At 34.8% G+C, this 16,750-nt stretch overlaps 1 protein-coding gene across 1 annotated transcript; it reads left to right on the top strand.

Annotated features, from left to right (window-relative positions):
- Positions 1 to 11,437: 11,437 nt before the first annotated feature.
- LOC141499811 (small ribosomal subunit protein uS8-like) lies at positions 11,438 to 11,893 on the top strand. The gene has a single exon (XM_074202569.1). The coding sequence runs from the start codon at positions 11,462 to 11,464 to the stop codon at positions 11,852 to 11,854; it is 393 nt and encodes a 130-aa protein (XP_074058670.1). The 5' UTR covers positions 11,438 to 11,461; the 3' UTR covers positions 11,855 to 11,893.
- Positions 11,894 to 16,750: the final 4,857 nt, after the last annotated feature.

The raw sequence follows: 16,750 nt of genomic DNA, 5'->3' as shown, positions 1-16,750 counted from the left end.
TTTTTTGAAAATTTAAATAATCTTTAAAAAAGTGTTATCAAGGCCTTAAAAAATAAACACTTTTATTATTAATGTAGATAGACAGAGGAGCATAATTTTTCACAAGACTCCTGCTAACCCCTTCCTTTTTTCCCCTCTTGCCCACCTTTGCCCCCCAGCTCAGGGTCCAGCCTCGCCTGACTAGAGAGACCCAGGTCGGGGCGGCTTTCCTTGGTGCGGGGCAGGACTAGGGCTGTGGCCTCGGCCTTGAGGACAAAGAGCCCCGTGAAGCCGATGGGCAAGAGCACCCCCGCAGCCGGCTCTGGGCCAGGGCTCCCAACAGGCCCAGAGAAGAGGGCCGGTGGGCAGCTAGGTCTGCCAGCTCTGGGGAAGCGAAGGGAGGCTCGCTGGGGCGGGGGTCGGGAGCCCTTGACCGCCGTCTTGACCTCTCCCTCCCCCCTGCCGTACTTTCCCCTGCACACCATGCAGGGGTCCTCTGCAGTTGAGGGCTGGGCGGCCACATGGTTGCCGAATGCAAAGTCAAGTCCCATGGATGCACAGGCAATTAAATGGAGTCCCCAGCCAGTCCCTACTGGTCCATACTTTTTTAAGAAAGATTTTATTTTGAATTTTACAATTTTCCCCCTAATCTTCCTTCCCACCCCCCACAGAAGGCAGTCTGTTAGTCTCTACATTGTTTCCATGGTGTGCAGTGATCTAAGTTGATTGTGATGAGAGAGAAATCATATCCTTAGGGAAGAAAAGTAAAGTATAAGAGATGGCAAAATTACATAGTAAGATAACGGGTTTTTTTCCCCCTAAATTAAAGGTAAATAGTTTTTAGTCTTTCATCAAACTCTATGGTTCTTTCTCTGGATACAGACGGTATTCTCCATCTCAGACAGCCCTAAATTGTCCCTAGTTGTTGCACTGATGGAATGAGCAAGTTCATCAAGGATGATCATCCTGGTCCATACTTTTAATTTTTTTAGTTTTTTGCAAGGCAGTGGGGTTAAGTGGCTTGCCCAAGGCCACACAGCTAGGTAATTATTAAGGGTCTGAGGTCGCATTTGAACTCAGGTACTCCTGACTCCAGGGCCGGTACTCTATCCACTGAACCACCCAGCTGCCCCCCTATACTTTTAATTTCATCCGCCATAAAATCTCCATGGCTTTCTTAAGTCTAAAACATCAGCAAGCAATAAGGCAAGCCCTGACATTTTACATTTGCTGATTTCTGAGGTGTAAGTGCTAACACTAAAAAAATTTAACAATTGATTCCAATGAATGGGTTCAAGCTGGCTCCAGCTCATCTCTTGCTTAGACAACATTAGATTACGGGCAATATATCCTATTAATAATGACAAATAATACAAAGACATAAATCAATTTCAGCAGTATGAAAAAAATATCAGCCTCTAACCTGTCTCTAACCTGACTCCTCCAAAAACTTGGGACCACAATCCAACCATCTACTCCTCTCATGGTGGTAGTTTTAAGTATCTTGGGAATTCCTACGACATCTTCTCCATGGAATAAGAGTTAAATTCATTTCTCTTAGAATATCTCTTTAGACTCTCTTGAAGATAATAGTTAGCCTTGTCTCCTCAGGAAATAAATTGTGTTATTCCTTTCTCAAAGTGTCACATAAATTTCATCAAATGAATCTCTCATAACTTTTTTCTCAGTTAATGTGTTTTTTTCAGAAAAATATTCTCTCTATAATGACAGTAATGATCCCACTAACTGTCTCACACTTTCTTTGAAAAATTTGAATTCAAAATGATGATATTTCTTGACTACAGTAAAGGTTTACAAAGCCTCTATGAGAGGAACTATATTAACTGGAGTTCATTGTCCTTGAACTCTTTGGGGGTATTTGTCCAATAGTGGGACTATTAGGTGAAAGATTAGAAAGAGTTTTGTGGTTTTTCTTACATACATTCAAATTTATTTCCAAAACAGCTGGACCTAGGCACAATTCCAAGAATAATATATTAATGTTTTTGATATATTACTATCCCCTCCAACCTTAGCTTTAAATGATTATTTGTAAATATGTATAAAGTTAAACATAAATTTGTTCAAATATGGACTTAAGGTAATATAAATTTTAAGTGGAAAGAATCTCAGAGATAAGTCCCCCTAATTTTACTGTTGAGAAATTTGAATTTCTTGAGGTTGTGGCTTTCTCAATTTCAAGAACTTGTTTGATTCTAAAATCAACCCTGTGAAATATGCAAAGAAGTCACTGTTGTTACTTTTGATTTTATATTGTTCAGTAATTTCAGTTGCATTTGTCATTTTCTTCTCCAGTTTATTTTTTTTTTGCAGATGAAACTGAGGCAAACATGGTTAAATGACTCACCAAGAAACACACAAATTTGAAGTCAGAGTGGTGAGTCTTCCTGACTCCAGGTCCAGCCATTTGGCTTTCACATCTTGATTTCATAGATAAGAAAATGGAGCATCAAAGGTGAGTGACTTGTCAAAAATCATGTGGATTAGTAAATTGTTAAGCTTGGTCTTTTTTTATTATACTACACAGCCTCTTTAATTTAAATCCTTCCTACCCTGACACCCCCACACCCCAATTAAGAAGACTAGGGACATATGAAAGGAATTCAGATGGAAACAAATTCTAGAAGGTAGCTATGGAAAGAATATTAAGAGCAGGGTTGATGACTCTGTATTAATATTTTAATGAAAAGCACCTTATATGTACAAGATTCAGCCCTCTTCTTAGTTCCCTTCCCAGTTTGGAATTACAATTAAAACACCATTCTGTTCCTGGAGTCCAAAACCAAATGATCCTTCTTGTTTCTGAATAAGTATCACTTCTAGGTTTAGTTACTCTCTCCTCAGTCCACTTTGATTGAATCTTTTTTTTCAGAATTATGTAGTGTGGGGTCCAGATTTGTTAATACAAACAAAAGAAACTGAGTCAGAACCCTGAACCAAAAGCACTTTATTAGAGCATCCATGACTACCTCTAATGAAAATGAAGTAGACATCAGATCTTCTTCATGGTTCCAAATTTCCCTTTCCTTCAAAAGGGACTGCATAAAATGCAGGCTTCCATTGGTTGATAAATGAGATAATGAGCAGATCTTGATAGACCTATCTTGATCACTAAAACTGATGACTTAGTCTGGACTGAGAAATAGATGTCAAAACATCCACATGGGCTGATGGAGCAGTATACAGGCAAACAGTGTCACTTGTTGGCCAAGTACTCATGACCAGAATCCCATATTAGGTAGCAGAGGACTTGTTGAAGGATGGAGGGGCAACATAAATAGCTAGGGGACTTACCATGCCACTGAATCACCTCCACCTTACTGGACTTGGGCACCATAAAATGCAAAAACAAGGGTGAAAGTTCTCTACTTTAGCTTTCTATGATTAAGCAAGTAAACTTACAATTTGCAGTTCACAACTCAGGGGCTTAATTACAGAACTTTCAATTATTACCCCTTTGGAATTGACAAACTGATAATAATTAGGAATAAAATAGGGGTCCTACCAATCATCTATCACAATAATGAGCTACCAGGTGACATTATTTGTTCCTTTATCCTCAACAAGATTGGTTCCTTCTGAAGGACTAGGAACTTTTCTTGTCTTGGGTGAATTATGTGGGGCAATTCCAGATAGACCCCATTCTTTGACTGTATATCTTTGTGTGACCTAAACTGGAAAAAAAAAAAGAATCTTTGTGAATTTTCTTGGATTTTCTGATCAGGACTTAGTCTACTTCATTTTCTAAATCTGAGCATAAAAATTGGAGAGGGTGGGTGGGGGAAGGAGAAAGAACCCTGTTTATTTTTTTTCTATCTACACTATTATCTTGGCTCTGGCTCTTATTGACATTATTCTTCATTGTCATATAACAGAAAGGAGACTAGCTATAAAATAGCGTTTTCTTCTCTTCAGCAGTAAAAAAAGAACATCCTGGTGGAGCATTTGAACATTTTATTTTTTCACTTCTTATTTTGGCATTACTTTTTCTCTTGTCACTTCAACTCAGAGTCTTTTGACATCAGTCTCTTTTTGTTTCTTTTTGGTTTTGGAATTGCTTCTTGTTTCATCTCTCATTATCCCAGTCAGCTTTATCTTTTCAAAAGAATCTGAAGAGAAATTTTACATTTTCTCAGTCTCTACTCATTCCCTCCCCCACACCCCCAGATTCTTTTTTTCCCCTAGCAAATAGCTTAAAAAACCAAAATCATATTGCAGGGTATTTTTGTTTGTTCAAGGGGCAACTCATTTCTCATGAGCAATGAAGAAAGATAGGCATGTTTTTTTCTTGTCTCATATAATATAGACATTAGTTGGTCTTTCATTCCTCAGATAAAGGAATAAATTGTAAAGAAAAATGTTATAGATTACAACTGATCTCTCAATAAAATTCAATTTCACTATTATGTCTCAAGCTTACTTGGGCACTTGGCCTAAAATCAAATGAACACTTTAGGCTTACTCCTTCTCTCTATGGCAGTCACAGCTCTATTTATAAAAGCTTACTTTTTTTTTTTTTGGTTGAACTATTTCAAGAGTAAAGTATGGGGTTTTTTAAGCTTACATCTTGGAAGGCAGGGGAAAATTCTTTATAATGCCTTTCCAAGGCAGAAAAAGTCCACAAAAAATGAGTTATGCTAGTAGAATATAATGCATGGAATTATAGTAAATTGGGTTTTTAAAACATCCCAATTAATTGGGAAGAAAACATTATTTTAAAAAAGTTATAAATCAGGAATCTATTACTTCCTGTGACATTACATGTGAGGACTGAATCAGATTCTTATTCTGTTTAATTATTTGCACCATATTAATCATCTGAGCTTTGTGTTATTCCCTACTTAACTTCATACTGGCTGTAATGGTTTTGACTAAACTCCTGAACCCACTATGTAGAAGCGTAAGTAAAGGAGTTATCAAAATGATGATATAGATTCCTTCACTCAGAGGGAAAGGAATTTATATTGTCATTTTGATAACTCCTTTAATCAGAGGGGGTGATTAGCATACCTATGGGAGCTGGAGTACAAGTTTGGACTTAAAAAAATAATAAGAAAACTGACAGTGATAAAGTTTGGGGACAGAAGGAGAAAATCTCCTGTAGACTTTCAACCTTCTGTTAAAAGGAAGCAACTATGATGGGGAGAAGGCAAGGGGGTCTGGAATAGATTGAGACTTGTAGCTGTCATCATTCCTTAGAAATTGGTTTTGAAACAGTAAAGGTTAACTAATCTGCTGCCATTCCTGGTATCTCTAACTGTAAACATTGCTACATGCATTTTTTTTAGGTTTTTGCAAGGCAAACAGGGTTAAGTGGCTTGCCTAAGGCCACACAACTAGGTAATTATTAAGTGTCTGAGACCGGATTTGAACCCAGGTACTCCTGACTCCAAGGCTGGTGCTTTATCCACTATACCACCTAGCAGCCCCAACATGCATTTTCTATTTCTACTTCCTAATTTGTTTTGAATTAAACCTATGACCCATATTTTATGTGACTGATATATAAAATAAAAATTGCTATCATTTATATAATTTATATTTTTCAATGATCCTCATATCAATTCTATGAAATAAATTTTATTATTATCCCCATTTCACAGATGAAGAAATTGAGAGATGTTAAATATCTGAAGCAGTATTCAAACTGGAGTCTTCCTGATACCAAGGTCAACATTTAGTCACCTGTTTGTTGATTAATTTCCTTTCCAGTTTGTTGATTAATTGAGGGATGCTCTGTGATACACAGAGCAGAGGAAGAACATTCCCTATCAGACTGTAGGGAGGTAAAAGAAATTTTTTCCTTTTCACATCTTCTCCATAAATCTGACTATGGACTGAATCGAATGAGAAAGCTCTCTAATAGAGACATTCCCAATAAGATCGGGGTGAAACAAGGATACACATTATTACCACTACTATTCAATATTGTATTAGAAATGTTAGTTTTCAGCAATAAAAAAGAAATAGAAACTGAAGGAATTAGAATTGGGAAGGAAGAGACAAAACTCTCACTCTTCATTGATGATATGATGGTATACCTAGAGAATCCCAAAAAATCATCTAAAAATAATTAGCAACTTTAGCAAAGTCTCAGGATATAAAACAAACCCTCATAAATCCTCAGCATTTCTATATATATGACTAACAAGATACAGCAGAAAGAGCTAGAAAGAGAGATCCCAGTCAAAGTAACCTCTGACAATATAAAATAACTGGGATTCTATCTGCCAAGGCAGACTCAAAAACTTTTTGAAAAAAATTACAAAACACTTCTCATACAAATAAAACCAGATTTAAATAACTGGGCAAACATCAACTGCTAATGGATAGGTCAAGCTAATATAATAAAAATTACAATTCTACCAAAACTAAGCTACCTATTTAGTGCCCTACCAATCAAAATTCCAAAAAATTACTTTAATGAGGTAGAAAAGGTTGTAAGTAAATTCATATGGAGAAATTAAAAGTCAAGAATATCAAGGGATTGAATGAAAAAAAGTGCAAAAGAAGGTGGCTTAGCCTTACCAGATCTAAAATTATATTATAAAGTATCAGTCATCAAAACTGTCTGATATTGGCTAAGAAGTAGAGTGGTGGATCAGTGGAATAGACTAGGTGCCATAGCAGGAAATGATTACAGTAATTTGCTGTTTGATAAACTCAAAGAGTCCAGCTATTGGGATAAAAACTCTCTCTTCAATAAAAAACTGTTGGGAAACTTAGATTAGACCAACACCTCACACCCTATACCAAGATAAGATCCAAATGGATACAGGATTTAGACATAACAAACAATATTATATGCAAACTAGAAGATCAAGGAGTAGTTTACCTGTCAGATCTATGGAAAGGGAAGCAGTTTATGGCCAAAGAAGAGATGGAGAACATCATTAAAAACAAACTAGATAATTTTGATTACATTAAATTAAAGAGCTTTTGCAAAGACAAAACCACTGTAAACAAGATAAAAAGAAAAGTAGCAAATTGGGAAACAATTTTACAACTAGTATTTCTAACAAAGGACTCATTTCTAAAATATAAAGAGAACTGAGTCAAATTTTTCAAAAAACCAATCCATTCCCTGATTGACAAATGGTCAAAGGATATGCAAAGGCAGTTTACAGATGAGGAAATTAAAGTGATCCACAGTCAAATGAAAAGTTGCTCTAAATCATTACTTATTAGAGAAATGCAAATTAAAGCATCTCTGAGGTACCACTTCACACTTCCCAGACTGCCCAATATGACCAGAAAGGACAATCATCAATGCTGGAAGGGATGTGGGCAATCTGGGACACTATCACATTGTTGGTGGAGCTGTGAACTCATCCAACCTTTCTGGAGAGCAATTTGGCATTTTGCCCAAAGGGCAACAAAAATGTGCATACCCTTTGATCCATCAATGCCACTACTGGGTCTATACCCTGAAGAGATTATGAAAAAGGGTAACAGCATCACTTGTACAAAAATATTCATTAGCAGCCCTGCTTGTGGTGGCAAAGAATTGGAAATTAAGTAAATGACCTTCAATTGGGGAATGGCTTAACAAATTGCGGTATATGTATGTCATGGAGCATTATTGTTCTATTAGAAACCAGGAGGGATGGGAAATCAGGGAAATCTGGATTTGCATGAACTACTGCTGAGTGAGATGAACAGAACCAGAAAAACATTGTACACCCTAACAGCTACATGGGGGTGATGATCAACCTTGATGGACTTGCTCATTCTATCAGTGCAACAATCTGGGACAATTTTGGGCTATCTGTAATGGAGAATACCATCTGTATCCAGAGAAAGAATTGTGGAGTTTGAACAAAGATCAAAGACTATTATCTTTTATTTAGAAAAAGACCCTGTTATCTTATTATGTAATTTTTCTATCTCTTATACTTTATTTTTTTTTTCCTTAAGGATATGATTTCTCTCTAATCATATTCAACTGAGATCAGTGTATACCATGGAAACAATGTAAAGACTAACAGACTGCCTTCTATGGGGGGTGGGGGAAGGGAAGCAAGGTTGGGGGGGTTTCAATAATAATGATTTACTGTGCTTTCTGTCATTTTTATCCTTACTGTTTTGGTATAAGACCAAAATCAATATAATCTTTCTTTTAAAAAAAGCTCTCTAATAGCTGAAATAAGACAAAACACAAAACTCTGTACCATTCATCCCTAGATTAGGGATTTGTGGGTAGCAAAAGTCAAGTGTCCTAAAGTAGTGAACAATGAACCTTTTGGCTTTTGTGGTGAGAGAAGATGACAGGAAAATAACTTTTTCTTATTCACATAATAGAAAGATAAAAAAATGTGGTCTGAAAAGAATCTCATGACAACCCATGTTCCTAAGGTGGAGGCTAGTTCTTCATATAATTCTTCCAATCTTCCCTAAAAGTGCCACATACACATATAATAGCCACTAAACTAAAATAGCTGAATCTTAATTACTACAAATAATGAATTCCATGAAGTGGTCATATTATTAACATTCAAATTGTATATGAAATTAAAATTGTGTATGAAATATGGCATTTGAATCCAGGCCAATGGAAAAATACAAATGAAATTTTTAACAAATTTTATTTATTAACATAATGCATCAATAGAATATAAGAAAGATGTATTTCTGATTCAAGTTATTACAGAGTAAAAGAGTAGTTATAGAATGCAAATATTTTAAAAATGAAGAAGTAACTGAATATTATCCTTCAAGCTAAACCTTCATTGATTATGTGATTAAAACTTCATTTTCAGCCTGTAAAATATTTTAACAGTATAAATTGAACTGTCTTCTCTTTCTTTAAGCCTATGTATTTAGGCTGGTGCGTTCAGATAGCCTTTTCTATATCTTAGTCAATTTGCACACTCATAATCAACAAAATAAGTGTATTTGAATGACTGGGATGCTTTCAATGCATCCTTATTTTCCTTGCTGTATTTTTGAACATCTGTGCTAAAATAACTTGAAAATCAGTCTTTACAAACAACTGTTGTCAACCATGTTTTCTTATTTGATCATCAAAGAACTATAAATCATCAATGGTTCTAGTCTATTAAAGCACAAAGATTTCTGATTACACTGACTTATATATTCCAGTAAATTTGTTAAGGATCCTTGGGGATTTAAAATTCAGATTGATTTTTTTCTTTATTAGAACAATAATTTTAGGAAGATATTCTTTTCCAAAATAAGTCTGATTTATCCATATTAAATTTTTTTAAACCAGTCCAACCCTCTTGAGTTATTTCAACTAAATTTTAAAGCAGTTGAACTAGACAATGCTTGAAGTCAAATTTTTTCATTTACTTATCTCCTCTATTTTTCACTGCCATAAATAAGTATGAAACTTTTGTCTGAATAGCTGCTTTGCTAAAAGGAATGCATTTTTTAATCACAACTTTCAATCCATTTAGCTAAAAGAATTCTATTTCTATTGCTGTAACACTTTCGTTTTTTTTTTACTGTACAAAATGCTGATTGAATTTTGACTTTTTCTTTTATATTTCATATTTTTATTCCATAACTGATTCAGGCATTCTGACATGTTCTATTTTAGAGTTGGATTTTTGTTCTAATGTAATCTCTTTTTTGTATGTGCTAGCAGTGTTTCCATTTGGACTCTTCTTTCTTTTGACAATTTTGTAAGAGCTCTAAAAAAATGAATGCAACTTGGGGTGGCTAGGTGCTGTAGTGGATAAAGCACCAGCCCTGGAGTCAGGAGTACCTGGATTCAAATCCAGTCTCAGACACTTAATAATTACCTAGCTGTGTGGCCTTGGGCAAGCCACTTAACCCCGTTTTCCTTGCAAAAACCTAAAAAAAATGAATACAACTGTTGGTAATATGATATACAGGAGTACATCCCATCCACACTGATGTAGCAGTGCATTTAATCTCTCAACTAGCTCATGTGGATCACATTAATTGTATTTTTATCTCTTTAAATGCAACCTGATATCATTTTATAATGATATATTGTATCATTATAATTTTTAATTATTCAGACTCACATTAATCGTGACCTACCTGTGTTGTCTTGTATTATATTCTTTTTAATTATCATATTATTCCTGTGAGTTCCCATGTAACCCATTGTGATTATTTATTTGTAAATCATTTTTACCTCAAGCATAAAAACGTTTTACTAAATCTACAATTGCTATATATTTAAAAAATATTATGTCATAAAATATCAATAGGTTTTAAATATTTCTTTAATTCAGAACATATATATGAATTTGTTTATTTTTAATTTATATGTAATTATAGCATCTGATATTTTAGAGCTGGATGAGATCATGGAGATTATGTAGGACATACAAAGGTATACTCAGCATATCATTGTCTTTGAAGAAGGTCAGTGGCAGGGCAAAGCAAGGAGAAATTTTATGGTTAAAGAACAAATTTTGGTCTTATACCAAAATAGTAAGGATGAAAATGACAGAAAGCACAATAAGTCATTGTTATTGAACCCCCCCCCCAGAAACTTTATAGCTAAATTACAAAGCTCCCAGGTCAAGGAGAAAATATTGCAAGTAGCCAGAAAGAAATACTTAAATATGGAGCCACAGTTAGGATTATACTGAATTTAGCAGCTTCTACATCGGGGCTGTCCAAAAGGTGTCCTGCAGGCCACGTGCAGCCTACAATGTGATTTCATGTGGCCCCCTGTGGGTTTACTAAATACTTTATAAATGAAGCCAAGCTACTGCAGAACTCTTACTAAAATGGCAAATCAAAATATATTTTCTATTGTTTCAATAAAAACTTTTAAGAGTAATGTTGGACAGTGCTGTTCTACATTAAAGGATCAGAAACTGTGGTATATAATATTCCAGAAGGCAAGAGAATTAGAACAATAACCGAGATTTTCCTATGCAGCAAAACTGCATAATCCTTCAGGGGGAAAATGGTCATTAAATGAAATAGAAGATTTTCACATATTCTTGATGACAATAGCTGAACAAAAAATCTGATCTTCAAATTCAAGACTCAAGAGAAGCATAAAAGAATAAAATGGAGAAAATATAAGACTGCTGTTTGCATTCCTAAATGGGAAGATGATTCTTGTTACTCATAAGAACATTTTCATTATTAGTGCACTTAGCAGGAGTATACATAGACAAAGAATACAGTATTGATGGAATAATATAAAAAAATGTGACTGCACTGAGAACAGAAGGAAGAGGTAAAATGGGGATAAATTATCTCACATGAAGAGGCATAAAAGACCTGTCCCAGTAGAAGGGAGAATTGGAAGGGGGGGCAGTGGGCATCACTTTAAACCTTATTCATTGCAGTTGACTCTAAAAGGAAATAATATAAATAGTGTGGTATAGAAGTCTGTCTTTCCCTATATCTTATAACTAGGAGTTCCCTTATAAATAAGAATTAGGAAGGAAGAAGTTTAAAAAAGTGGTGGGGGCTCTTTCCGCCATCTTGCAGCACCGCCACCATGGTGCGCATGAATGTCCTGGCAGATGCTCTCAAAAGCATCAACAATGCAGAAAAGCGAGGAAAACACCAGGTTCTCATTAGGCCGTGCTCTAAAGTAATTGTCCGGTTTTTAACTGTGATGATGAAGCATGGTTACATTGGCGAATTTGAGATCATTGATGATCATAGAGCAGGAAAAATTGTTGTGAACCTCACCGGCAGATTAAACAAGTGTAGTGTAATCAGCCCCAGATTTGATGTTCAATTGAAAGATCTGGAAAAATGGCAGAATAATCTGCTACCATCCTGTCAGTTTGGGTTCATTGTGCTTACAACCTCAGCTGGCATCATGGACCATGAGGAAGCAAGACGAAAACACACAGGAGGAAAAATCCTGGGATTTTTTTTCTAAGAGTGTAAAACATATATACAAATAAAATGCTCCAGTGTAAAAAAAAAGTGGTGGGGGAACTGACAGAAAGAGCAGATTGGGGGAGGCAATGGTTAGAGACAAAACTTGTGAAGAAAGGGTAAAGAAAGACGAATGAATAGGAAGAAAAATAGGATGAAGGAAAATATACAGTTAATCATCATACCTGAATATGTATGGGATGAACTCACCCATAAAATGAAAGTAGGTAACAGATTAGATTAAAAACCAGAATCTTACAGTATGTTGTTTATATGAAGCACACTTGAAGCAGAGACACACACACAGAGTGAAAGTAAAAGCCTGGAATAGAATTTATTATGCTCCAGTGGAAATTAATAAAAATGCTGGAGTTAACAATTGTTATCTTAGACAAAGCAAAAGAAAAACTAGATCAGATTAAGAGATAAGGAAAGAAACCACATCTTGATAAAAGATATAATAGAAAATGAATTAATATCAATATTAAGAATATATACATCAAGTGCCTCCAGATTCTTAAAAAAGCAAAGTTTTGTGATCTATAGCAGGAAATAATAAAAGTAAACTAAAGGAGGAATCTCAGCTTTCTCCTATCAGAATTAGATTAGCCACAGAATAAACAAGAAGTTAAAGAGATATATAGAATTTTAGAAAAGTTAGATATAATAGAGCTCTGCAGAGATACAAAGAAATATACTCATTTCTCAATAGTTTGTGACATCTAAAAAAAAGTAACCATGCATTAGGGCATTAAAAACTTCATAATCAAATGCAGAAAAGTAGAAGTATTAAATACATCCTTTTTAAGATCATGATGTAATAAAATTATTCTCAACAAAAAGCTGTGGAAACATAATTAAATTTAATTTAAAACTAATCTAATTCTGTAGAATGGTGGATCAAAGAACAAATCATAGAAAAAATCCATAGTTTCATTCAAAATAATTATATAATGAGATAACATACCAAAATTTATGGGATTTAGCCAAAACTAAAATTTATCTTTTGAATCACATTTATCAATAAAATAAAGAGTAGATCAATGAAGTCCATAGAAAATGAACGAATTAAAACTTCCTAATTAAACACCAAATTGGAAATCCTACAAATCAAAGGAGGGATTAACAAAGCAGAAAATAGGAAAGCTATTGAATGAATAAAGCTAGAAAGTTGTTTCATGAAAAATCCCCAACAAAATAGACAAACTATTGCTTAATTTGATTTAAAAAGAGCAAATAAGAAAATTAGATTGCCAGTATCAAAAGTGAAAGAAGTAAATTCACGATCAATGAAGAGGAAATTAAAAAGAATCATTTGGAATTTTTTTGCCCAATTATATGACAATAAATCTCACAATCTAAATGAAATGAATGTTTACAAAATTATAAAATGCCCATAATAATAGAAGAGGAAATAGAATATTAATCTAATCTATGAAAAATAAAATGAAAAAATCATCAATGGAGGAAGCAGAATCATGATGAGAGAGTACACTTGCCAAAACTCTTCTCCCAAATGGCTCCAAATACCTTTAAATAATGATTTTGAACAAATTCTACAGTAGTAGAACCCACAAAAAATAGAATAAAACAATTTTCCAACCTAAGACAACTTAGGAAGTTGGTGGGAAAGGTCTGTTGCATCAAGATGCATTAGTGGGGTCTTCCCAGTGTAGATTGACCCACAGCAAGATGATTGAATAAGGACAGTAATGGCGATTTCCAGACCTCTCAGACCATAAATGCCAAACAGAACTTAGAAGGTCCATAGGAAAAGTCTATTGTGCCTGGGAGAGAGTGGAACATGGACCAGTGCAGGTTATAGCAGCACAAGTCTGGTCCCAGCATACCAGGACCTGGTCTTGGGAAACCCTGAATCTGCAGTAGCAGTAGCTGCTTCCACAGATAGTAAGGGGATCACAAGGAGATTTCAGGAGTTTCTTTGCCAGCACTGAGGCAGAACTCTATTTTTTGCCCATAGTGAGATATGGAGTCACAGTTCCAGGGAAAGAAGGAACAGTAGTACACCAAAGCTTAGGAGGGACCCTGTTCCCAGTTCCAGATCAGAAAAGCATGCTTGTTGTCACAGACCAGAACACTGACCAGGAAAGGAGAAAATATCTCTCCGTAGATCATACTACCTTGGAAGAACTGAAAACTTACGGGTTCCCAGAAGTATCTTTGAAAGCAGATACACAAAAAAAGTCAGAGGCTTGGGACTATGCCACTTCCACCCTGGAAGCAGAGTCCTATTTTTTAAAAAGTTAAAAATCAAGACAAAGTCTGGAAAAATGAGCAAACAAAAACAAAACAAATCTCACCACTGAGAGTTGCTATGGTGACAAAGAAATTCAAAACTCACAGGAAAAGATAGCAAAGTCAAAGATCCTTAGAAGACCAAAGCTGATCTTAGACTACAGAAGAGCTCAAAAAGGATTTTGAAGATCAAGTAAGAGAGGAGAAGGAAATATTGGGAAGAGCAATGAGAGTGATACAAGAAAATCATGAAGAATATCAATAGCTTGATAAAGGACACAAAAATGCTGAAGGAAAATAGCACTTTAAAAACCAGAGTAGGTTAAATATAAAAAAGGTCTGAAAAACCAATGAGGAGAAAAATGTCTTAAAAAGCAGAATTGGCAAAATGGAAAAAGATGCACAAAAATTCACTGAAAGGGGAATAACTACTTAAAAATTAGAACTGATCAAATGGAAAAGGAGGTACAAAAACTCACTGAAGAAAATAATTCCTTTAAAATTAGAATTGAGCATGTGGAAGTTAATGAGAAATCAAAAAACAATAAAACAAAATCAAAAGAATGGAAAAAATAGAAGATGTGAAATATCTCACTGGGAGAACAATTGACCTGAAAAATAGATCCAGGAGAGATAAATTAAAAATGATTTCACTATATGAAAGCCATTTTTCCATCTCTGGAAAGAAATTCAAAAATGAAAACTCCCAGGAATATTATAACCAGGTTCCAGAGATTCCAAGTCAAGGAGGAAATATTGTAAGTAGCCAGAAAGAAATAATTCAAGAATCAAGGAGCTATAGTCAGGATACACAAGATTTAGCAGCTTCTGCATTATAGAATAATTGCAGACCTTGATATACCAGATGGCAAAAGAATCTGATTACAACCAGGAATCAACTACCCAACCAAACTGAGCATACTCTTTCAGAGGAAAAGATGGGCATTCAGTGAAACAGGGAATTTTTGAACTTTCCTGATGAAAGGAACAGAGTTGAACACAAAATCTGATTCTCAAATACAAGACTCAAGTGAAGCATAAAAAATTTAATAGGAATAGGAAATCATAAATGGCTTAATGATATTGAACTGTTTATATTCCTGCACGGGAAGATGATACTGATAACTCATGTGAACATTCTCATTATCAGGGTATTTAGAAAGAATGTAAATAGAGGGTAGAGGTGTGAGTTGAAAGCGAAGTAATGATAGGTAAAAAAATAATTAAGAAGTGAGAGAAATGTAGTGGAAGAAAGACAGAAGGAAGTAAAGTGGAGTTAAATTATCTCATAAAAAAGAGGCAAGAAAAAGTTTTTATAGTGTAGTGAAAGAGAGGAAAGGTGAGGGGGAGTGAGTAAACACTCTTATCAGAAATGGTTCAAAGAGGAAGTGACATACACATTCAACTGGGCATACAATTATATCTTACCTTATAGGAAAGTTGGAGAGCAAGGGATAAGAGTAAAGGGGAGTCATAGAAAGGAGAGCAGATTGGGAGAGGGGCTAGTCACAAGCAAAACACTTGAGGAGAGACAAGATGAAAGGAGAGAGAGAGAGAGCGAGAGAGAGAGAGAGAATAGAATAAATCTAGGAGGAGAGAATAGGATGAAGGGAAATATAGTTAGGAACTGTAACTGAAAAAAAAAACTTTTCAAAGAAAGTTTCTCTGATAAAGGTCATATTTCTCAAACATAGAGAATTGAATCTAATGAATAAAAATAAGAACCATTTGCCAAATTATAAATGATCAAAATATATGAAGTTTCAGATGAGGTTAACAATGCTATCTGTAGACATATTAAAAATGTTTCAACTATAGACTGGAGAAGTGCAAATGAAAACAAATTTGAGGAATTTCCTTATATCTACTAGATTTTTCTAATAGATCACAAAGGGAAAATGACAACTATTGGAGGGGATGTAGGGAAAATGAGATCTTATTGAACTGTTGGTGGAGTTGTGAACTGATTCAACCATTTTTATGGTAATTTGGAGCTATGACCAAAGGACTATAAAACCATGCCTACCTTTAGACCCAGCAATGCCATCATCACTAGATCTGAATTACAAAAGAGGTGAAAAACAAAAAGGAAAAGGGCCTATTTGTACAAGGATATTTATAGCAGCTCTCCTCTGGTGGCAGGGAATTGGAAATTGAGAGGATGTCCATTAGTTGGGGAATGTCTGAACATATTGTGATATGTGATTATGATGGAATGGTATACTGCTTTAAGAAATTATGAGCATGATACTTATGAAAAAGAATATTATCCACCCTTGGAGAAAGGGCTGATGGTCTGAATACAGAAGGGTCTGAATACAGACCATTTTTTTTTATCTTTATTTTTCCTCAGGTTTATTTTTTGGGATAGGTGTTTGTGTTTCCATTCATAACATAGTTATTATGGAAATGTTTTGCATAAGTGCACATTTATAACCTATATCAAATTGCTTGTTTTCTCATTTGGAAGAGAATTTGGAATTCAAAATTATAAAAATAAATGTCAAAATTTGTTTTTAAATGTAACAGGAAAAATAAAATAATAAATAAAGGTAAAGAAAAAGAAAGAACGAATGAAAGAAAGAAAGTAGAAAGACAGAAAGAATGAGAGAAAGAAGGAATGACAAAAGAAAGAGCCATT

This window comes from Macrotis lagotis, chromosome X (assembly GCF_037893015.1).
Source record: "Macrotis lagotis isolate mMagLag1 chromosome X, bilby.v1.9.chrom.fasta, whole genome shotgun sequence".
Classification (NCBI taxonomy): Eukaryota; Metazoa; Chordata; class Mammalia; order Peramelemorphia; family Peramelidae; genus Macrotis; species Macrotis lagotis.
The sequence above is the reverse complement of the archived record's forward strand: the minus strand, read 5'-3'. Positions and strand labels throughout refer to the sequence as shown.

Coding starts and splice junctions, on each gene's coding strand:
- LOC141499811 (XM_074202569.1), top strand. CDS start 11,462: ATGGTGCGCATGAATGTCCTGGCAGATGCTCTCAAAAGCATCAACAAT.